This window comes from Aedes albopictus, chromosome 1 (assembly GCF_035046485.1).
Source record: "Aedes albopictus strain Foshan chromosome 1, AalbF5, whole genome shotgun sequence".
Lineage (NCBI taxonomy): Eukaryota > Metazoa > Arthropoda > Insecta > Diptera > Culicidae > Aedes > Aedes albopictus.
This window is the reverse complement of record NC_085136.1, coordinates 226,207,734-226,233,388: the sequence shown is the minus strand read 5'-3', so window position 1 is coordinate 226,233,388 and position 25,655 is coordinate 226,207,734. Positions and strand designations below refer to the sequence as shown.

Genomic DNA, 25,655 nt, shown 5'->3' with positions numbered 1-25,655 from the left:
GCTGTATTTAGCTCTTTTGGTGTGTGAATGAGAGTCGCTTGTATGTATGCGTAATGAGTGAGAGAGATTAATATTTTGAGGCCTCTTTAGTAGTGTGACTGAGAGAATGACTGAAACCGTATGTATGTAACCAATAGACAACAGAAATCAAAAGAAGATAGACATAGCAATAGAATTATCAATTTTGTTTTGCTCCCTGGATACGAAGAGTAAGATAAACTTTATTCCGTTTTGATCTCTATTCGAATGCAGGAAAGTGGAGGTGTGATAAATAGATTAGAGAGTCTCGCTAAGGGTTTGTCTGGACAGAGGAAAGACAAGGTCGAGCCCTTGAAGTCGATCGTATGCTATATAATGGATATGCTAACATTTTTAGAGATAATTTGATTAAACCACTCTGGATATTTGACAAAAAAAAAACAACAATCGATGTTTTTTTTTTTCCCAGCCCAGGGAGTATTGTAACCAACGGGTTCCAATTTCTCCACATAGGCCCAAATAAATTATATGTTTTGTTTTCATTTTTTTCATTCAATAACTTTTGCTCGATGGAGTCCCATGGTCGATTATCTCGCATCAGCGAGTGTTGTCGCGTCCAGGCAGGGCAACCGGTATCGAGGGATAGGATTGTATCCCGCCACAGGATATAGGGTGCCCCGTCTATTTCGGGCAAGATAATCGATCATGGAAGTGAGAGTGACTATTAAATACTTAAAATTGAATTTATAGAATATTAAGGGCAAACTATTTAAAGTACATTGAAATTATATAACCAAGAATAAAACTAACGTTACTCACAGAAATTAAAAGATTGCTTCAAAAGAGGGCGATGTTAGCCCCATTTAAATTAAACTTTTAATTTCTGTCTACATTTAGCTAGGAATCAAACTAACCCCAAAAGCGCCTAGGTCACTCTCAAAACAAAAAAAAAAAAAAAACAGCTAGGATAGAATAACCGTCGATACAAAATTCATCGCTGAATCTGTATGAGGTGTCTACCTATGAAACTTGGCGTCAAACGGAGATCGGGGTAATGACTGGTAGAACTGCGTTTGCGTGCGTTTTTGGAGTTTTTTAGAGAGTGAGAGTTCCGGGAGGCGGCTGGAGAAGAGGGATATAAAAGGAGGTGGAGCCATGTGAGAAGAGCTCTTTTTTGGAAAGTTTTTTGACACTAGTGCCACGGGAACGCGGTGACTCAAGCGCGGTTTGTGAAACCGAAAGTTACATTCGGGCGTGTTATAGTGAAGTGTATCAGTGAGAGGTTGGAAATTCGCGGAGTGGTGTCCTTTGGACCAAGAAGCGTGGCTATCGGTGCCGGCAGTTGGGCCGCCAATTGTAACATACTCTTCACTACTAGGTCGAGCGATGCAAATCCCGGCTAAATAATCCTTCTCAGGGCAAACTAGGGGACAGAACGACACATTGGCACTTACCTTCTCCAAAAAGACCTCACAATGAAATTCGTTTTCTCGATAAAAACACTGATTTTAGGCATATTCGATTATTATTTAACAAATTCTAGGGAATGAAAGCATGCGAATTCACAAACGTTGGCTAGCATATCGGTGGGCGCCTTGCTGCATCGAAGCTGCCGGACGGGCTGCTGATCCGTGACTAACTTATAATCGAAGAAGGGGTACTCACATACGTTCGGGAGCGACTCGCCGGTCGCGCTTGTGGTGGTAACGAGCTGTTGGGGTTCGGCGCGAGTTGTACCTCACACGGTGAACGATGGCTTGACGGGTAACGGAGGCTTGCGGGGTCCGGTTGTGGTCGTGGTGGTGCGCATTGAGGTGGTGTTCGTTGCGAGCCTGGCGAGGGGGCAGGCGGCGGTGGAGGCAGGGTTTTTCGTAGGATGCCGGTCTCTGGATATCGTCTTCGGGGGTCATCCATATAACTTATCGATCATTAGGGCGAGATCAACAAGGTAGGATCAACCATGTGGTCGATCAACGGGGCGCGGGATCGTATGTTGACGAACGATCTGGACGGGCTCAAGCGGACACTAGATTTTACCGTGTATCGTCACAGGGTGCACTTCTCTAAGGGAGTGGTTTTATTGGAGGGGAAATCGCACTATTAAACTGAATTCGGGCATGCGTCGAAACTATCGGACCTCTAACTATGTGACTCTGTCACTGCCGGCACCGATAGCCACGCTTCTTGGTCCAAAGGACACCACTCCGCGAATTTCCAACCTCTCACTGATACACTTCACTATAACACGCCCGAATGTAACTTTCGGTTTCACAAACCGCGCTTGAGTCACCGCGTTCCCGTGGCACTAGTGTCAAAAAACTTTCCAAAAAAGAGCTCTTCTCACATGGCTCCACCTCCTTTTATATCCCTCTTCTCCAGCCGCCTCCCGGAACTCTCACTCTCTAAAAAACTCCAAAAACGCACGCAAACGCAGTTCTACCAGTCATTACCCCGATCTCCGTTTGACGCCAAGTTTCATAGGTAGACACCTCATACAGATTCAGCGATGAATTTTGTATCGACGGTTATTCTATCCTAGCTGTTTTTTTTTTTTTTTGTTTTGAGAGTGACCTAGGCGCTTTTGGGGTTAGTTTGATTCCTAGCTAAATGTAGACAGAAATTAAAAGTTTAATTTAAATGGGGCTAACATCGCCCTCTTTTGAAGCAATCTTTTAATTTCTGTGAGTAACGTTAGTTTTATTCTTGGTTATATAATTTCAATGTACTTTAAATAGTTTGCCCTTAATATTCTATAAATTCAATTTTAAGTATTTAATAGTCACTCTCACTTCCATGATCGATTATCTTGCCCGAAATAGACGGGGCACCCTATATCCTGTGGCGGGATACAATCCTATCCCTCGATACCGGTTGCCCTGCCTGGACGCGACAACACTCGCTGATGCGAGATAATCGACCATGGGACTCCATCGAGCAAAAGTTATTGAATGAAAAAAATGAAAACAAAACATATAATTTATTTGGGCCTATGTGGAGAAATTGGAACCCGTTGGTTACAACAGTTATAATGGTCCACTAGGCGGCGCTAGTTACACATTTGCTAAATCATTCAAATGATTGATATTTTTTCGTGAAGTAATCAACAAGCTGTAAGTTTGTTTTCTTTGAACGTGTCTCAGTCAAGTCAAAGGTTTTTCAAAGAGCTATGTATTAGTCATGATTGTGCAATGTCGCATTTCATTCGGTTCACTTGATCCAGAGATATAGCAATTAAATGAAGAACACTCAAATATGAACTACTTTATAAGAGTTGCTTCAATTTTATGTAAAGTTATCCAATCGAGCCCAAATTTGTACCGTTTATAGCTTACTAGTTGTGCAACTGGCAGGAAAAATTTGAGAATATTTGGTGTATTTTTGAAAAAGTTACAGCTTGCTGAATATATTTGAAATAATAAATAAAAGTTGCATGCTTCAATTAATTCGTAACTAGCGCCGCCTACTGACAGAACCTTAAACCAATCAGCTAATCAACTGAGCGGCCGTAACCAACCTAACAACATCGACGAAGACATCAAATTTCTAAGTGATCTGAGTCCTGAGATATATGGAATATAATATTTGTTTGCTCACTAGCGCTGCCTTGTTGTGGAATTTTGAATCAAACGGCTCATCATTTGTTAGTTCTTGACCAGCCAAATAATATTGCCGAAGACACCAACTCTCTATGTAACCAGGATGATGAGATATTTGGTATAAACATTTCATCAGTGTTACGTCTGTTTGTCTCTGGTATGACAGATATCACAGACAGCAAGACGTAGCACTGGCGAAATTTCCGTACCGTACATCTTAGCACCATGATTACTTAAATATTCGGTATACTTGGCAAAGTTGTTAGACCAGCCAAGGTTTTACTGGTGATGGGCCGTTTGATTCAAAATTCCACCACTAGGTAGCGCTGACGATAAATTAATTATTATATTCCATATATCTCAGAACTCTGATTACTTAGAAAATTGGTTTCTTCGGCAATGTTGTTTGGTTTATTAATGCGTTTCAGTTGATTAGCTGATTGGTTCAGGATTCTGCCAGTAGACGGCGCTAGTTGCAAATTAGAAGAAGCATGTATCTTTTACTTATTATCTCGAATATATTCAGCAACCTGTAACTTTCTATAATATGTAGGGAATATTCTCAAATTTTATCTGCTAGTTGCACAACTAATTAGCTATAAATGGTACAAATTTGAGCTCGATTGGATAGTTTTACATGAAGTTGGAGCGACTCTAGTAAAATGTTTCATATTTGAGTGTTCTTCGTTAAAGTGCTATATCTCTGGATTAAGTGAACCGAATGAAATGAAATTTTGCACATCCATGACTAATATATAGCTCTTTGAAAAACCTTTGACTTGACTTAAATATGTTCAAAGAAAACTAAATTACAGCTTTTTGATTGCTTTACGAAAAAAAAACATTCATTTCCATAATTTTGCAAATGTGTAACTTGTGCTTCCTTGTGGCAAAATTTCGAAACAAGTGGACCATTAACTGTAAGCCCTTGACCTACCAAACAACATTGTCAAAGACACCAACTTTGTAAGTGACCAGAATTCTGAGATATATTAAATTTAAAATTTGCTTGACCTCTAGCACCGCCTAGTGGTATATACAAAAGCATGCTAAGTTTTAAAAATTGCCTAAAACATTTTTAGCAAGTTGTATCCTTTTATAAAGTCCACCAAAACTATCTTGATTACTTGTTCCTCAACGAGTTTGATTTGATTGGTGCAAATTTGGGCTTGATTGATTATTCAACTTTACACGAAATTAGAGCCTTTCTATCTATATCTAGTTTTTGACTTCCGTTTATCCAATTACTGTACCTTAGGACTAAGTGAACCGAATTAAATTAAATTTTGAAAGTTTATGACTAATTTATTGGTCTTCATGTATCGTTGGACTCGACTAAAATATGACCAAAGGCAAAAAAGTTGCAATTTATTGAAAACTTTTCGAAAAGTTGTAATGATTCGAATGTTTTATCCAAGGGCTGAAAGTCTCTTTAATAAAGACAAATCAATCAAATCAATCGAATGTTTTATTTTTGTAAATTTGCTATAACTTTATAAAACATTCTGATATTGTATAGAGAATAATTAATCAGCAGATTTTTGGATAAGCCACACTTGATTGACCGTAATCATTTCACAATAATGAAAAAAAAAAGAAATGGCAGAACTTGGCAGAAACATTTTTGTCTTCGTAAATACGACTCTAGACCCATTGTGCACTGAAAAGCCCGCATCCTGCAGGTTGCTGTTTGCAAGTGGAAAATTCCATGTAGACAATAGGACGCGAAGCTCAGCAGCGAAGCGAAAGTTATTTTTAGACGCAACCCGGTTCAACTTCTCGGGTTTGAATGGAGGTGTTTGTGTGTAGTGGTATGGAAGCTATATGGATCCGTGTAGCGCATCTTAATACAACGAATGGATTATGATTTATCACATTTTCTGTACGTTTTTAATACATAAATTGGTAGAAAAGGCATATCTCAATTTTTGGTAGCTTTTCTTGTTTTGCGTGTAGCAATGTCGAAGATAAAGGGTCCTGCGGTACCACCCGACAGATGCCCGGAAAAGATGAAAGTTATCATCGAGGCACTGTTTCCGATTCACGAGCCGACAATCTGGCCGCCCACACCGTACGTCAATCAGGATAACCACGATGAAGAAATCAGGGTGACTAACGAAGAGCTGATCGCGGTAGCGAAAGTCTTGCCAATCGAGAGAGCCCCTGGCCCGGACGGGATACCAAACGTGGCCCTAAAAGCAGCAATCTACGAAAACCCGGATATGTTCAGGAGCACAATACAACATTGCATTGAGGAGGGCAGTTTCCCTGACATCTGGAAACGACAGAAATTGGTGCTACTGCCAAAGCCTGGGAAGCTTCCCGGCGACCCATCAGCGTATAGGCCGATATGCCTATTGGATACCGTTGGTAAATTGTTGGAGAGAGTGGTCCTAAACAGGCTCACGAAATACACTGAGAGTGAGAGCGGTCTATCAGAATTGCAGTTCGGATTCCGGAAAGGCAGTAGCACTGTAGATGCCATCAGAACGGTTGTGGATGCTATGCAGACGGCGCAGAAGCAACAGAGAAGGGGAAACCGTTACTGCGCGGTGGTCACCCTAGACGTCAAAAATGCTTTCAACAGTGCCAGCTGGGCAGCAATTGCCGATTCGCTGCACAGGCTGAGGGTACCTGAGTATCTGTACCAGATTCTGAAAAATTATTTCCAGAACCGCAGATTGATCTACGAAACAGACGCCGGAAAGAGAAGTGTGGCTATTACGGCGGGCGTTCCACAGGGATCCATTCTGGGCCCGACTCTCTGGAACGTCATGTACGATGAGGTTTTGAAACTGAGCCTTCCCAGAGGAGTAAAGGTCGTCGGATTTGCGGATGACGTGGCGCTGCTTGTGATCGGAGAAACACGAGAGGAAGTAGAAGTACTGGCCACGGAGGCGATAGACACGGTGGAAGACTGGATGCGGGAGAAGAAGCTATCTCTAGCTCACCACAAGACTGAGATAGTTGTCATCAGCAACCGGAAGAATGTGCAGCATGCAACAATTGTGGTTGGCGAGTGTACTATCGACTCGAAGCACGAAGTCAGGCACTTGGGAGTGATGCTAGACGACCGACTGAACTTCAACAACCACGTTGACTACGTCTGCAAGAAGGCCACGGTGGTGATCTCGGCACTATCCCGGATCATGCCTAACAACTCTGCGATCATCAGCAGCAAGCGGAGACTACTAGCGAGCGTATCATCATCCATCGTCAGATACGCAGCCCCAGTGTGGTCGTCGGCATTAAAGACTGGAAGAAACCGCGCCCAGCTGAACCGTACGTCCAGGCTGATGGCGATGCGAGTGTCGAGTGCGTATCGAACCATCTCGTCAGACGCCGTGTGTGTAATAGCCGGGATGATCCCTATCTGCCTTCTACTGGAAGAAGATAGCGAATGCTACAGGGACCGAGGCACAAGAGGAATTCGGAAGAGAGCGCGAGTCAGCACACTACACAAGTGGCAGCAGCAGTGGGATAACGCTGCGAATGGCAGGTGGACTCATCGTCTAATTCCCAACGTGTCGATGTGGATCACCAGAGCACACGGGGAGGTTAACTTCCACATGACACAATTTCTGTCTGGTCATGGGTGCTTTAAGCAGTACTTGTACAGATTCGGCCATGCCAGTTCACCGATCTGTCCTGAGTTTCGGGACACAGAAGAAACACCGGAGCACGTCATCTTCAGTTGTCCAAGGTTCGCGCATTCGCGAGGAGAAATGGCAGCAATTGTCGGCGTCGACGTAAATGTGGAAAATATCGTCGAACGTATGTGCAGCGACGAAGAAAAGTGGAACGTAGTTAACAGGACTGTAGTTCAGATCATGGTTGTACTACAGCAAAGTTGGCGGGAGGAACAACGATCGGTTTCGGGAGACATTCCTTCGCCGGGAAACTCTCTGACGGAGTAGAGCCGAGGGCTAGTAGAGTAGAACGCATCGTAGCACCGGTTTGGGTCGTCGGAGCGCCAGTGAACCGGACGCCAGGACCCACCGGCATCGCTGGAGTGACTTCGGCACCCTGCCGGTAAGTTCGTAATGTCCGCAAGGCGTAGAAGATGTCTGCCTCCGGGCGGGTCTGCGCTGAATGGCGAAAAATGTAGGAAATTAACAAATTACTAACAGGAGCTAAATGGTTCAGCATGACGCATGTGGCTTGCTGATTGGCGAAACCTAACAAATTAACAAGAGCTAAATGGCTTAGCATGGAGGTAGCGAAAGAGCATAGAAAATTTTAACAATAACAGCGTAGAATAACAAATTGGTGATGGTGCACAAGGCACATAACGCCTCCCCTCCGAAGAAATACTGCATGGTGGTACCGGAGGGGAATTTAAGGTGGAGGTGAACTAGGAGAGTGTTTTTAGTGGGTAGGCGCACATTCGAATCGCACACAGCGTCTTTTGAAGATTTTTGGACTCCTAGAATAAAAAAAACACACACACACACACACACACAAACAAAAAACAGTATGTACCTCCAGGAATTCCTTAAGGACTTCCACAGTTCTGGGAGCTCCACTGCCAATTATTCTTCCACCTCTCCAGCAGAAATTTAGTCTCTCAGGAAGTTTCTCAGGGTGATCGTCCCGAAATTCCTTCAAGAGTTCCTCCGGGTATTTTTTCCGTAAATTTTACAGTAGTTCCGAAGAATATCGACCTGTAATTCTTTCAATAGTTTCTTAGAAAAACTCTTAGAGGAATCCTCCGCGAAAGTTTTAGATTATTTATCGGTGAATCCCTCTAAAGAAGGATTCCCTTTTTGACTCTTACAGGAGTTCCCGGTGGAAGAAATTCCTGGTGAAGCTCCTGGAGGAATTATCAATATAACTTCTATTTCTAACGTACCGTCAAACGGGGTTACTTGCAACAACAGTGTAACTTGCAACACAATGACATACATTAAATGTGAACTATTGTTTTATTATAATGAAAGCTACTATGCTCCACCATTTCGATTAACAAAATCATGTGTAGGTACCAATGATCGTTTTAGTGGAAAACTCAATTTTGTTTCTTTGTTTATTGTTCAGTTACACTGTTAAAACGGTTTGCTTATTTTATGCCATAAAAACAAGTATGAAAATCGTGCTTTACCACTCTCAAAGGGTAAGTGCGATAAGTCTGATGATGATCGTGCTTGAAGTTAGGGTACCTAATAGTAAGCTTAGCTAAACTATTAAAGTTTGATAAACTTATCGACTAAGTAATGTAATAAATCATAATCATATTCGACAACCACTATGGGGTAACTTGCAACAGTTGAAATTAATAAAAAAAATCTAAAATTTATTTTCATTTCACGATATTTCGGATAGAAATAATCGAAATGGATCATTAATTAATTACGTAACGTAATCATTTTCAAATGCCAAATCAATTTTACCATTTTTTTTTTTGCACGTGACTTTAATACATGTTAAAGATTTCCATATTTTGAATTTTCATATGTGTTTCACCTTGATGAAAGTTTATGAACGTTCTAAAACAATCACCAACATCTATTCTGAACCTAGATGGAGGTAAATTATTTCAATAGAATGCCCGAATTGACGGCTTTAAACTTTGTAAATAGTTGAATGAGTATTTGAATCATGTTGTTTTATCTGAAGTAGCCAAATACCACTTCATAATGAAAATTACCTAATGATGACTCACTTTACCTTTCTAACAAATTACATTTAGCATTGTTGACCTTTTCTTACTAGTACTGAGTCATGAGATCCATAAATATTTTTTATTTGAGGGACGTAAGACCAGCTTTGAAACGATATACTTTTGCTTATAATTACTATCAACTCTATAATGAAAAAATCATAGTTCAATTGGTTAGTGTACATCTTTTTAAAGCATTTTTAATGCATTACATCAAAAACTTATAATATGACGAAGAACTAGAATGTTAGTGCAGTTTAATGGTAGCTAACTTAGCTTCATGTCACGTGTTGCAAGTTACCCCACAGATGGGGTAACTTGCAACAAGCATGTATTTCACACCTCCTGTTTAAGTGGCAACATATTTTGGTAAATAAAGTTCTGCATAGTATTCTACTCGTGGTAATTAGTGTACACGATGCTTTGCAGTATGTTTGAAATGTTTTGATTTTCAATGATATTGCTTCAAAGTCGAAAAGTGTTGCAAGTTACCCCATTTGACGGTACGGAAAAGTTGAAATTCATCCGGTGGTCACTGCTGAGCCAAAGAGATCCAAAATCCCTCGCCTTCTTTATTCGTGCACCTATGTCGATCTTGGTACCACTATTGGCCGTTATTTGGCTACTACCCAACTACCGTGGTCGACCATGTTTACATCCAACGATTTGGTCTTGTTGACGTTGATGGTAAGACCTGACGCCGAGGAGCGATCGGCAAGATCATCGAGCTTACTTTGCATATCAGAGCGCCGTTAGCTAGAAGAGCAACGGCATCAGCCAGTTCAAAGTCATTTAGGTGCTCCATGGTAATGGACTGCCACGGCAACCCCCTATTTGGTTCACGATCAATCGCACCTACCAGGATCATCGTCAATTACGATGAGAAACAGTAGCGGTGATAGTATACATCCTTACCTCACTTCAGCAACGACCTGGATGGGATCGGACAAAACACCGTTGTGCAGTACTCTGCATGAAAATGCCCTGTACTGTGCTTCAATGAGGCCGATGATTTTCTCAGATAGACCCTTGCGCCTAAGGGCTCCCCACATTCAAACTACCTATTTTTTAACTCGATTTTACTTGAGAAATTACCCAATTAATGACTGAATTGATTGTATAGACTATAGAGCATCTTCTCTTCATTTCTAGGTAAAGCGGTGCCCTTCGTGGAGCTGACGGTGGCCCATGCGAGCGTCCTGACCATCCTAGCCATATCCTTCGAGCGGTACTATGCCATCTGCGAACCGCTCAAAGCCGGCTACGTGTGCACCAAGGCCCGAGCTCTGATGATTTGTCTGGCCGCGTGGACCGTGGCAGCCATCCTGACGAGGTAAATATGTAAATATGCAGTCAGTGCAGTACTTGACCCGGCAGCAGTCCGTGAGTAACCCGGCTTCGTGAAGTTGCATGTGACTAATCCCATTTAGTGTTAGTTGTATGTTAGAATAACCTCCCTACAGATAACCTTGCATTGTGTATATAGATCACTTTCGACTTATTCGTTTATATGTGTCGCTTGCGTACTGTATGTATCGTAGAACTCTTCGTTTACTGTTACCAGATAACTTCATCTCATCTAAGTGTAAGCAAAAGAACCCATCGCAACGGAGATGACAGAGTGCTAAACCACATTACGAATGAGCATCATCATCATCATCATCATCTTCGTAACTACTTATGCGGAAGAATTTTCTTTTACAGCCTCGGAACCAATCGAGTTGATAGATTTCCATTTATTGGTTTCTCTCAGCGTCCTGCAAGCTATCGGGGTATTTTTCTCGTCCTGTAAAGAAACAATAGGGATTGGAAAAAAATCACAAGCTATCTGTGCAAGAACAGAAACCTAGCGGAAAATGATTGATTACTTTTGCCGGTTAATCCGCTCAACACTATTCGGTCGGAAGTCGGACACACAGTATCCTTCTTACTGCCTAGACTGGAGTTTGCTGATTTTTCCTTCTTCTCCGTGGTCAATCGACGATACTTTCCGATTCAATTCACTCTCAATCAAATGATACTCCATCGTTATAGCTGCACAGTGGTCTTGAATGGTGGCAATCATCCTGTCATCCTTTCGAAGTTTTCCAAATTCCGTAATAGGAACCACTGCGAAAAGGACGAACGACACACGGCCATCTGGAAAATCGCAAGATTGCCGCGTGCTGCCTGCTTCCCTCATCGTGATTCTTCCATCATTCGGTGGATCCTAACTGGCTGTCGAGATGTGCTGAGCTGATGCGATACCCCCTTGCCTTTGATGGGTGATGATGGGTGAATGATGGAAACATTCACTCCTTTCGTTCACAGCTCGCTGATATTTATCATACGCTTGAACAAATTTGACGGATATGGTAAAATGCCAATAAAAAGTATGAAAAATGGTAAATTCGTATCGCAACGTAAAGGGTTTTGCTGGTAGATTAGCTGTTACCAAAACGATCGGTTTTGGGTTTATTATTCTATAGATTTTGAAGGGTTGCAGGATTATGAAATCCTGTTCTGTATTGTTCTGTCAAGTTGAGCTCAATTAATTTCCCCTTCCTTTCGTTTTTTTTTCACAAATACCTTTTCACATTTCGATCTTCTTCAAAATTATTTTCCATGGAGAATAAAAAACAAAACAATTGATATACCTTGCGGTGATGGTACCTTACTCGTGTACCCATATTTATTCTTGTGCAGTAATTTTATGATATAGTTATCATCTATTTGTTTAACCCTCCTAGGATATTAGAGTTGTCGCACCACGCTGACGTAGTGCACGTTCAGTATGCCTGCCACCTCAAGGGTAGCTAAAACAAATGTCATCTAAATATGTACTCGTATGGAGAGGTTTGCTTTTGTTTAATCGTTTCCTGCTTGTTTTGGATCTCAGATCATATACTGGTCAATAGTGTTACCAAAAAAACGGTCAAAGTATTGACTTAGCTGAAGATGCTGCAATAATACTTCTTTATTGCAATTCGTTAGTAGAAATCGGAAGAGTTTCTTTTATTTATAAATAAACACCATGAATTTCGAATTCCTCACAGCATAACCTAAAACCACAGACAAACAGACGTAACACCTAGAACTATTTTCGTGAAAATCTATCGTCCAGTTCACACTACCATCTCCTACCTGGTGGAGATGTTACACCAAACACCGCGTTATGCAATAACATTAACAAATTCATTGCATTCGATTCCTTGAACCTCTAAGGTACAAAACAAGAACTGTACAGAAATCGAAATCTCAATGACAACGATACTGTCGGTTCTCGAATACGGTAGCTTTTGCTTTCAGTCCGCCGCGAAAACACACATCCTGAAGCTAGAGCGTATCCAGTGTCGTTGTCTTCGGATCGCGTTAGGCTGCATGAACTCGACGCACACAATGAGTTTGGAGGTACTAGCAGCAGTACTCCCTTTATCAGATCGTTTCGTAGAATTGTCGTTAAGCTTCCTCATCCGCTGTGAGGTGCAAAATCCATTGGTAATTGAAAATTTTGAAAAGCTGATCGAACGAATTCATCAAACAAAGTTTATGACAGTGTACTACTCGTACATGACTCTGGAGGTTAACCCTTCTTCGAATGTTCTCAACCGTGATTGCTTCCAAGACTTCTCCAATTCAACTATAGTTTTTGATCTGTCCATGTTGCAAGAAATCCGTGGAATTCCAGATCCGCTCCGATCGGAGCACATTTCAAAATTTTTGCAAGCAAGGTTGGTCAAGTCAGTAGCGACAGAAGGTTTTTCACTGACGGGTCAAAAACAAATGATTCCACTGGATTTGGTGTATTTAATGAGCTTCATAGCGCCGCCCATAAACTTCAAAATCCTTGCTCAGTATACAGGGCCGGATTTACAAATGTGGGGGCCCGGGGCCACAGTGTTGTGGGGGCCCTCTTTTTAGAAGATTTTGTTTCATTGCAGAAAAATCCAAAAATATGAAACATTCCTCTAAAAATTAGGGATGTTATTGATAAAATAAATCTAGCTTAATTAGCGTAACTAGAAAAAAGGCATCCACTATAATCTAAGCATGACAGAGATCCAGATACTAAAATCTAGTCTGAAGACGATTGTAAAGAATTTTTATCAAGTAAATAACACTTTATCCGAGAGTGTTCATAGTATTAGATTCCATTAATCAATTCGAAATTCGTGAGAAAGTCCGTTAAGAAATTTAAAAATAGATTTCATAGGAGACATTTTCGAAAAATTTCAAATAAAATTTATTGCGCTATCTTTGAGGCTGTTATTACAAAAGATCCAAAAAGAATTTCTTGTGGAATCATTGATGAAATCTATAGAGTTGCCGACCGATTACCAGTTTTCCTTTTTGTGGAACTTAAACTTAAACATTTCTAACGCGACTTCGAGAGGAGTTTCTGATGAAGGCGCAAAATAATGGTTAAGAATTTTTTGTGAAACTTCAAATCCACTAAAAGCTGCTCAAGAAATTTTATCTGAAATCCAGAATGAGTTCCTGATGGAATTACAGTTTTATTTTGAATAAAATTATGTATAAGTAAAAATTCGTAAAAATCTTTGGCGAACAAGTTTTTAGCCAATGATTGTTTGCAAAACTTTAAATATTTCAGGATCTTTAAAGAACTTCTCCACAAATATCTACTATTTTCATAAGGATTTGTTAAGAGTTCGCCTTAAATTACACATTCAAGTCAGGATGATAAATTCGTCATTAATTTAGTCATATTAAAGAAAATCAAACCAGATCTCTGCTAAAAAAATCCGCCTAAAATTCTTGCTAGTTCCTTCATAGAAATGTTTCAACAATTCTGGGATTCGATTTCAATAATTTATAAGTTTGGGAAGCGAAATCAAACTCTACAATACTAAAAACTTTTCTTTATTCTGATAGAAACACTTCAAAGAACTATGTAGGATTTTTTTTTTAAATAACACCAATAATTTTCAACAGAAATAAACACGAATTTTCAGCAGAAACTTTTCAACTCTCTATTCCATAGAGTTTAAGATTATTTCATCCAGGATTCAGGTTAAGATTTTCTCATGTATTTCCGGTAAGATAACTTGTGCAATTCACAACCAATTCAAACCAAAAAAAATCTTAACAACTTTCAGAGGAAGTTTGAAATTTTATAAAATGGCAGATATCTGCTTCTTTCTAATTTGAAGCACAATATTTCACACACATCTTGAAAGTAGATGTATTTGTGATAAAAATTAAATCAAGATGTTTTAGCACTACTTTTTTTCGGTTCCCATTTAAAGTTGGATTTTGTGGGGGCCCCTGAAATATGGGGGCCCGGGGCTATGGCCCCCATGGCTCCCTTAAATCCGGCCCTGTCAGAATATGTCGCAGAATTGGCGGTTAAACACTACGAATTAGAGCGAATTGCCTCTCTTCCCTCTGATCAATATTTCATTTTTACGGATAGTCTCAGCTCAATTTAGGCTATTCGCTCAATGAGGCCTGTTGCGAACAGCAGCGAGGGCACCGATCTTCCAGCAGGACAATATTGATGAAAACACGACATTTCATATCACGTCATGCTATAAAGCTGAAATTTATTCTTTTATTAATATTAAATTTATTATATGCATACAATTAACCAATTGTTATCTTACATCTTTAGTGTTTTTGCAAGGAACGAGATTGGTTCTTGCACCCGGGCTGTTGTTTGTTCGCATTGTTTATTCTTGGCACAAACGAAGCAGAGCACAAAACACCGAAGATAGACAACACAACAAAACGAAGTCAGACAAAGTCCGACACATGCTCCCGGGTTTTGCTCAGGGGTTCGCAATACCATTCTCACGTAGCACTCTCTGTATTTCCTGAGCGAAATTCGATCAATTCTGAGTGCTTTATCGCATCAAGCATATAACATCACTTTGGTTTGGGTCCCTTCACATTGCTCGATCCCGGACAATGAGAAAACGGATTCACTCGCCAAGGTGGGCGATGGAAGGCGATGTTTATGACCGTCATATTGCCTTCAAAGATTTTTTTTAAATTGCTCGTCAGCATGCCTTGGTCAGTTGGCAACAAAAATGGGATGCAGGGGAATTGGGCAGGTGGTTACATTCAATTCTCCCACAGGTATCGAAGACGGCGTGGTTCAAGGGGTTGGACATGGGTCGAGATTTTATCAAGATAATGTGTCGACTTATGTCCAATCACTACGCTCTGGGCTCGCATTTCTATCGAATAGGGCTCACAGATAGCAATCGTTGTAGCTGTGGTGCAGGCTATCAAGATATCAACCATGTTGTGTGGGAATGCCCCGAATACGGTATTGTCAGATCCGATTTATGTGCATCCCTCAGGGCCCGAGGGAAACCAGAAAAGGAAGACATTAGAGATGTGTTGGGTTAACTTGATATTGAGTACATGAAGCTTGTGTACGACTTCTTGAAGCAAGCTGAAGTCTTCGTTTGATAATTTCGTCTAGTTGTTCCACTTGTCCACCTCGTGCCCCTTCGAAAATCGTCTGCTTGTATTGTTACAGGTTGTTTGTCCACTCTACGTTTGTCCAGCAGCAATACGCCACATCATGCTGTTAAGTGTCAACAAAAAGCCCTCATCACCCTATCCTTTCCTCAAATATTATTGTTACCCCTAACCTCGACTAAACCGTAAGTTTTACGGTTCCCCAAAACTAACATAGTTTTAGTTAAACACATAACATTGTAAGAAATAAAAAAATAACTGACTTCGGCTCCGTTATGCCTGTTGGCGCATGAGCCTCAAATAAATGATTAAGTAAAAAAGAACTGTACAGAAACCGAAATCTCAATGACATTGAAGTAGCACGACATGCACTAAATGCTAAGGTCGTCTTCAGCGATTGACTGTTCTTTTTTTGGTCCTAATTTAAACCAGTTTTAAAAATTTGGAACGCCGAAATAGACAAGCTTTTGCGCGCTTCAACCGATATTTGTTTCAAACTTCAAATCTCGCAGGATACGTCAAGTTGTCACTGTTTTAAAGATAGAAATAGGTAGTTATCACCTGTTATCACTCAAGACGACGCTTATTCTTGAAGATATGGCATTCTTATTTCAGTTGTTTCCCCAAGGCACTAAGTTCCTAATATAGTTCTTTCAAGACTTCCGTATGCGATTTTTCTAGAACTTTCATCTGGGATTAGTCCAAATGGAATTAGTCTCACAGTTCCATCTGGAATTCCTCCATGAGTTCTACTTGAAGTTCACCCATGAGTTCAAACTGAAGTTATTCCAGGAGTTCTACCTGCAGTTCTTCCAAGAGTTCCACCTGGAATTCCTCCAGGAGTTCCACCTGGAGTTCCACCTGGAGTTCTACTTGGAATTTCTGCAGGAGTTCCACCTGGAGTTTCTCCAGGAGTTCTAACTGGATCTCCTACAGGAGTTCCCCCTAGAGTTCTACCTGAAATTCCTCCTGGAGTTCCACCTGGAGCACCTTCAGGAGCTCCACCTGGAAGTTTCTCCTGGAGTTCCACCTGGAATTCCTCCTAGAGTTCCACTTAGAATTCTTTCAGGAGTTCCACATAGAATATCTCCAGGAGTTCATCCAGGAGTTCCACCTAGAAATTTCATCAAGAGCTCCACATGTACTTCAACTTATCGGGTTTGTGCTGACGTTAGAACTCTAACTACACCCACTGGACGCGATACGAGAACGGACACAACACGTATTGTTCTTACAAAAGACCGGTTTCGGGCTCGGTGCAGCCCACACTGGTTCCATCCCCATATGAGGGCGGTCATACTTATGATTTTCTCGAGTTTTATGATAAAACTCTAAATTTGATGCATATTTGCATTCCAAATGCGTTTTTGTATTGTTTATTACAAATGGGCTCAATCGAGTTTTTGGCTTTACGAAACCGAAATTCATTATTTTGCCATTTCGGTTACTACGCATATACTAATATTAGTTTAGGCGGTCCACGGTAGTCAAAACTGATCAAGAATGGTAAAAAAAAACACACATAATGTAATGGATAGAGAGGGTAAAAGTTGGGGAAAAGTGTTCCCTGTAATGCAACGCGGGAGGTATTTGTTAGTTTTTCAGTATTTTGAAGGTATGACACTTAAGTGACTACCACCAATCTGGTCGCAAACGGTCGCAGCTGAATTCGCCGGTAAATCAATGTTATGGATTATAGGGAAGTTTTATAGAAGAACGTCCGACAGGGTCGCAAGAAGGGGAAACATTTTTTCCGGCTTGTTGAAAATTCTCCGTTTTTTATACTTTGTGGAAAAAGCATCTACCTACTTCAGTCACACTTATTCAAATGTAATTATAAAGAATGGCATCTAAATTTGTAATTAACACCGATTTTAACTATGTAAGAATCGAACATAATCAATCAAATTCCTACTCGCTCAAAGTGCAAATTTTCGGTAATACGTAGTTAAACCTCTTAACCCCTCTACGTAGTTACCTGTCATATCAAACAGAATGCGAACGACGCGTTTGATCGCCTTCCAGGTAGCATTGTTCTTCCTCTACAAGTGGTTGAGGAAGCGTTGCCTGTACGATAGGCAAACAGTTTCAAACAATAAACAAATCGCTTTTGCTCTTCGTACATATGTACAACAGAGATGGTTATATTTGCGGTTCAGAGGAAGATGGCATAGATCGATGAGATTAGAATTGAACCTTATGACAACTAGGTTGCCGAGTCATTAATTGGCTCGGTAGCTTAGTTGGTAAAGCACTTGTCTAGCGAATAAGGGTCGTGAGTTCAAATCTCACCTGAGCTGTGGATTTTTTCCCAATTTAACCAATAATTTACCCATCTGTACATATGTAAGTTGAGTTATATGAAATTCATAATCAAATTCCTGTCGAATGGATGAGACTTTTTAACTGACTTTTTAGACTTTTTAACTGACTTTTTAGTGATGAATGCATAGGATTGGAATGAGAAAAAAAAATCAAATAAAATGTCTACTCAAGAACATCTACTTTCATGAGCTCTGCGGAAAAGTTTTGGCATGTACCGTGATTTCGGGTGAAATTGATCACTTTTCGCAGTTTTTGGTGAATAATTTTTGAATACTAATCGATATGGTTACAATCAATGCATTAAAACAAGTACGACCATGGTTTTCATCAGTCACCGAGGTTGAAAATTCTACTGCAAATCATTTTATTACAAAAAATATCATTTGAAATGAAAAATCAGAAATTTTACGTTCGGGGTGAAATTGATCAGTCAGTGAAATATTGTTGTAGGTGCTGAAAATATTTTTTTCCACCTGCATTACCCACTTCAGAATGCAAAAAGCTATGCAAAACTTTTACGAGTTTATTAAATTTTTAATTATTTAAGTTCGAAGTTTAATAAATCTTAAGAAAACGCCTAAAAGTATGCAATTTCCATACTAATTATGTTATAACTTCCAGAAAAGTAAAATTTTATGCATAAATTTCAATATTTATAGAACTTTTGATGACGAAATCGGGTTTAACGAATACTTGGCAGCTAGATACATTCATTCGAATGTTCATTACATTTGCGATACAGCTACGGTAACAAAAGTTTGACAGTGTCTTTGAAGTTCGCCCAACACGCAGTTTCGAAAAATATCGAATTTTATACAGATGGCCGCCCAGCAAACCGCCTTGGTCCAATGGTCGACTTCGTCTGCTGAAACGCCGCCGATCTTCTGCTTTGCGTTACTATTGTAATCATCGATCACAACAAGCTAAACTCAATTTGAACAGGACAACTCGAGAATACAGGAGCTACAACGCGTTTTTGTATTCTCGCTATAAGTTTCGAACAGAGCAGAGCCTCCGAACCAATCCGAAACGTTTTTGGTCATTCGTAAACTCCAAAAGAAATGAAGACGGCCTACCAACATCGATGTACCTTGATGAGGTAACAGCCAACTGTGCCGCCGATAAATGTGAACTTTTTGCTGCACAGTTCAAACGCGCCTTCAACGATTTTGTAGCTGGGCCTGCGCAGGTTGAGCTTGCCTTACAAGATACTCCACGTGACGCCTTCAGCTACGACATGTTTGTGGTTTCAGAGCAGGATGTAGCAGGAGCAGTATCAAAGCTGAAGTCTTCATACAGCCCAGGACCAGATGGAATCCCTGCAGCCCTTTTGAAGAAATGTTCAGCTTTGCAAATACCGCTGACAATTCTTTTCAATCGCTCTCTAAGGCAGTGTGTATTCCCGAGCAGTTGGAAAAGATCTTATCTTTTTCCAATTTTCAAAAAAGGTGATAAGCGTGGCGTGTGTAATTATCGTGGCATTACTTCACTATGCGTGTGCTCGAAGGCTTTTGAAATTATCATCAACGACTCCCTGCTCAATAGCTGCAAACATTACATCTCTACAGATCAGCACGGATTCTTCCCTAAAAGATCCGTCGTCACCAACCTTGTCGATTTTTCAACCGAATGCATACGTGCCATGGATGCTGGTAAGCAGGTGGATGCGGTTTATCTGGATTTGAAAGCAGCATTTGACCGCGTAGATCATCGAATCCTTCTCCGTAAACTTGCGAAATGTGGTGTAACAGCTGGCTTTATTGATTGGTTCGAATCATACCTTACCAGACGATCGCTGTGTGTGAAGATCGGCACGTACGAATCGAGTCCGTTCACAAATCTATCCGGAGTGCCACAAGGGAGCAACCTTGGACCACTACTGTTTTCGCTTTTCGTCAACGATGCATCTCTCATTCTTCCTCCAGGGACCAGACTCTTTTATGCCGATGACGCCAAAGTATACATCGTTGTTAGTGGATTGGACGATTGTCATTGCCTGCAGGTGTTACTAAATACCTTCGAATCGTGGTGCTCAAGAAACTGTTTGACGTTGAGTGTCGAGAAGTGCCATGTTATATCGTTCAGTAGGAAGCGACATCCAATTCGTTTCCCATATACACTGTGCGGAGCCACACTGGAACGAATGCAATGTGTCCGTGATCTCGGTGTACTGCTAGACGAAGAGCTGACATTCAACGTGCATTATAACGACATCGTCTCGAGAGCAAACAAGCAACTTGGTTTTGTTCTTAAGATGAGCAAAGGATTCAGAGACCCACTGTGCTTGAAGTCACTGTACTGTGCTCTGGTACGTTCCATTCTGGAATTTGCTGCTGTGGTATGGTGTCCATTTCACATAAGCTGGATAACTCGAATTGAATCCGTGCAGAAGAAATTCGTGCGATATGCTCTGAGGAATCTACCCTGGCGTGATCCGGAAAACCTGCCTCCATATGCGGAACGCTGTCGTTTATTGGGGATCGATACTCTGGAGGACCGGCGTTATGCGTCGCAAGCCACTTTTGTGGCAAAATTGCTCAAAGGTGAAATCGATTCGCATAACATATTGGCAAACATCGATATCTACGCCCCTGAGCGGCCCCTGCGTAACAGGAGTTTCGTTAGTCTCGGTAGCTCAAATACTTTATACGGGCAACATGATCCGACTAGACACATGACAATGAAATTCAGCCAAGTTTTTCCTATCTTCGACTTCAATATACAAACTTCGACGCTGCGTAACCGTTTTGTAGAATATTTTAGACGTAATTAACTTTGTGCTGTTTATGTTTTAAGTATGTTTTTAAGTTTATATTCATTAAGACAATTTTTATGTCAGATGGATCAAATCAAAATAAATAAATAAATAAATATATGTGTCTATTTGGCTGTAAAACATGTAAACTCATCATTCAATAACTCTTGAGCCAGATGATGAACATTTTTACAAATTATTTTAAGTTTAAAGCGTTATTTTTAACAAATAAAAATTGTCCTTACGCTGATCAATTTCACCCCACTGATCAATTTCACCCGAAATCACGGTATTTGATAAAAGTAATGATTGACTCTAGTTATTAAAGCTATAAACTTTGTGTTACCGCAATGCTATCACAGTTTCAAAAAACGTTGAGTCGATAAAAGGAGCGTCCACGGGTCAATCGATGTAAAGACCGCCAGTTAAGGCCTTTTCTTGTGTCATCACAAAATGGCTTCTTCAGAATCATCATCCAAATTCAACTTTACACAGTATTGCACTAATACATTTACGTAAGAAAATCGACGCTTAGCTTTTCTCTAAAATTCTCCACTTTACGCAAAATATTTGGAAAAGAAATATAGAACACACTATGCCAATTAAAATTCTCTTTCGAACTATCTATGCCACAAAGAAATATTTTCACTCAAACTTGAAACTTATTCAAATTTGTCTCAAGCGCACCAAGAGTTCGATGGCAATGTTTACCACCCACCACAGTACAACGCCGACGGCAGCAGCGCGACGCGGCGGTGCCGTCTGGCGCACAATCATCGATCATTGAACGCAGTGATGTCGACCTTGCGGGCCAATTCATCAATAAAATCAATCAAAATCATTGAAATGGTCATCTCAAATTTATCGATTATACGTCGTAAAATCGAAAACTATTCTTCGAATGATTATTGTTGTACTTTGGAGCACATATGATAGTAATAAAAGCAAATATTTTTTATTTGTGAAATCTCCTCCGCACTGTCCGCCAACACTGCTGTTGCTTGCAAACATCAACAGCGGAAGAGCATACTAAGAGTATTCGATCATTTTTAGCTTATTACACATAAAATTCGGTGTTTTTCGTAATATTGAGACATGTTTCATTGTTATTTAGCAAAACAGAGAAGTCTACTGCTTGAATTGCTTTTAAATGATTAACAATCTTGAAATGTTTACATTGGCGGAAGCGAGACAAAGAGGTGCTATTTTTGTTTGTTTGTTTATAGAACAAATGTAAAAAGGCAACACCACTACTGTTGCGCTCGATGATTGTTAGAAATAAGAATCGAAAAAGAAGAACTGAAATAGGAGTGATACGGGGAGTCACCTTAAGAGTTGTGTGCTTCGCTGGTAGTGCAGCCTGGGCACTGTTGTCCTTCTGACTTCAGCTAGATTGAGGAGGTACGTCCCGTGCGTCTGCTCACCAAGGAGGTGCGGCTCAAACAGCGTATGTTCTGGCATTCAGCGGTTGAATATGAAATGTAGTATGGAGCAGAATGATATGCGGAGGTTTCACGAAACTGTCAATTGCGTGCAGAGAAAAACAGCATGAAGGAAACTTGCTGACAGACAAAACAATGCAATGGTGGCTGCCAGGTGGAGAGAGATCTTCAAGGAGTTGTTGAACGGTGAGAATGGAAGAGCGACAGTCAGAATTCGAATCGACGAAGACGGACAGGCTGTGGCACCTCCAACGCTAGACGAGGTCAAGACAGCCATTTGAGGGCTGAAGAACAATAAGGCTGCCGGGAAGAACGAACTTCCGGTTGACCTTCTCAAGTACGGTAGTGAGCGGCTGTATCAACTCTTACACCGTACTATATTGAATATATGGGAAGAGGAAGAACTGCCTGCTAGTTGATTGGATGGTCTCATTTGCACTCTATACAAAAAAGGGCATCGACTGGGGTGCGGAGTTACAGAGGAATAACACTTCTCAATTCAGCGTACAAAATTTTGTCCGGAATTCTGTAGAACAGGTTGAGGCCGATTGAGGAGTCCTTCGTCGCCGAATACCAGGCGGGTTTTCGTGAGGACCGATCAACGACAGATCAGATGTTCACCCTGCGGCAGATTTCCGATAAATTTCGAGGGTACATCTTGCAGACCCATCATCTGTTTTTTTATTTCAAGGCGGCGTACGATTCAGTGAAGAGAATTGAGTTATGGCAATACTTTGAAAAGTATTGGGAACGTTTAGATCCCCAAAAAGTGAACGCTAGCCAGTGACTGGCAGTGAACGTCTGTGGCAATGAAGATTATCTACGAACACCACAGTGCGGGCCAATACTTACCGTTCGTAGACCACGTGAACGTGCCAATCCGGCCAAATCCGTGGTGCAGAAGAAGACGGACGTGTCGGGCTGGGAAGTTACTAAGCCGGACTCGGAAACCTCACATCCACAGAACCCATCAACTGGTGTCGAATTGCACCCGAAACAGTTAAGTGTTTCCGTAGGACGATAGCGGAGAAGTGAAGCCCCAGGTTTCGGACGGAACCTGGTTTGAGAAGCCACTCCAAGGCCACGAGGACGTAGCAAATCGGTTCCGCAGCATCGTCGCTAATCCGGCGGACGAGTAGTGTCAAGTTGAAACCACTCCGGCCTGCGAAGCAAGGCCGCTCTAAGACCACGAAGACGGAGTGAAAGTGTTCCAGATCCGGAGAGGGATCCCGGCGGACGAGTCGTGACAACCCGACTAGAAAATTGTAACAAAAATATAACATAATCCTAACAAATCATGATATTTATATCTCATTGTGATATAATCATGTTCTACATCCTTGCTGGTTTCAAAATACTATAACTCAATTATATCACATTATGTTATAAATGTTGTTTCATAACTCATTGTATTATAATTTAGTTTTGAATCTTCGACATTTGGGAAATAATGTAAAAATTTTTATCAAATTATGGTAGAAACCAGTAATCCAGGGGCTAAAACTCATATCACATTTTGTTATAATTTTGATATGATTATAACAAAATAGGATATAATTTTGATTAGACCAGTGTACTTTTTGTTACAACTTTAGTTATTTTAACATCATCCTGCAGCTAGTTAATAACATAATAAGTTAGAGAAAAATATTATAACTTCATAACACAATATGATTCAAACTTGATATAATTTTCTGGTCGGGAAGCCGGCCACGGCATGACAACCGTGTGCCATACGTGAAACTCCGGTCGGTGAAGTCACACCACGAGGGCCAGCGACGGCCAGGACATTAGGAAGGCCGCGCGGTTCCAGGCAGCGTCATCAGGGCCCCACACTGACACCACACATACTCGAGTTAGTTACAGCGTGGAGGCATCCTGGTGTAATAGTTAAAACACGTGACTCTCACGCCCAGCACCTGGAATCGAATCTCATTCCCAACAAACTCGCCCCAAGCAACACACTTGTCATATATCCTCATCTGTAGAGCCTTTTTAACCACTGCGTCCATTATTTAGGAATATTGTCATATTATGGTTACGGCAGCGCAAGTTTTGGTTGTATAAAAGTTATTTTGACGTTATTTTAACAATATGTTTAAATTACGTAAAATTGACTTCTATACAACCAAAACTTGCGCTGCCGTAACTGTTATATGACATATGTGTTGCTTGGGCAAGTGTGAGTTCTCAGATATTATTATTTTAGTGGACACATAAAATAAAACGATACAAAGGAATGCATTCCATTCAGTTCCCTGAGTAGCAAAAAGGATTTGTCGGGGGAACTAAATTAATCTAAAACTTCAAGTCCTTCTACGGTTTTGCCTCACCGATTCATACCGCATTTTCTCTGAGCACGTTGCAGAAACATCAGCTTCAGTTATTTACATTGCAATGTAGCGTAAAAAGATGTCTCCGAAACACGTTTCTGTTTTTGTACCCTAGAATTTGCCAAACTCCATACCCTCCTGGAAATGATGAATACCTTTACTTTAAACCAGTTTATTTTCAACCAGGTCAGTTTTTGCAGGTGCATTCTTGATGCATTTTTCATGAACTTTGCCCGTGCACGAGCACACGAAAAGCTTCCACAAAATCCATTATCATAACGATACGCTAAACGGGTGGGACAGTAGCGCGGAACGTCCTCCACAAAAAAGAGCAGAGCTTCCATTGCATTGCACGCGCGACAAAGAGAACAATCAAGCTGTTCCGAAAGTTCACTAACTCGACACGATATAGCATCGCCCCCCGGTTGAACTGACACACAAGCTAATGATTACGTTTATTTGAAGGATCCAAACTTTCACTCGGTGACGAAAGTTTCTCCACCGCTGCGTACCACACCCGGCCCAGCAGGGGAGGAAGCTAAAAATATCTTCACGTTCAGAACAACTATCACCAACACCAACACCATCGTCTTCTTGGACCACGGTATGATAACCTTGGCGAAAAGTAATTGATTTATAAGAACAAAAATGAAGACGAAGAGGGCTTTCTTTCGGCTACTTGAGCGGTGAGAAATACTCAACCCGGGCAAAGAAAAATTACCAAGCATCAACAGTCCTTTTTGAGCTTCCGATGTACATCCTATTATTTATTCATAGCAAAAATTAAGCTAAGTATGATATGTGCTTCAAAAAAAAAAAAATGAAAAAGTTTTGCCAAAATAAGAGATGTATTTTTCTCAACGGTTATGCGAAAAGTCAACTTAGGGATGACAAAAAAACCGGTGAGGTCGTTTCATTAAACAGCTTTCAAAAGTTGATGGTCTGCTCCATCCTTGAATGCAGATTGTTATTTTCGATAGCGTTTATTGCAGCACTGAATTAGACTGAGGAATTCTTCTTCTTGGCGTAACGTCCCTATTGAGACAAAGCCTGCTTCTCAGCTTACACAGCTAGTCGCGTTCGGTAATTTTTACCGAAATCTCAACCGCTGAGCGTTCGGTAATGGGTTTAAAAATT

General features: G+C 40.8%; 1 protein-coding gene across 8 annotated transcripts in view; it reads left to right on the top strand.

Annotated features, from left to right (window-relative positions):
* The window catches only part of LOC109410067 (growth hormone secretagogue receptor type 1), a 484,121-nt gene that overhangs the window by 268,657 nt on the left and 189,809 nt on the right, over window positions 1-25,655 (top strand). For all 8 annotated transcript variants that reach the window (XM_062846362.1, XM_062846363.1, XM_062846361.1 and 5 more), the window contains one exon: window positions 10,387-10,567. In XM_062846362.1, the coding sequence (XP_062702346.1) occupies window positions 10,387-10,567 (181 nt within the window). The remainder of the gene's footprint in view (window positions 1-10,386; window positions 10,568-25,655) is intronic.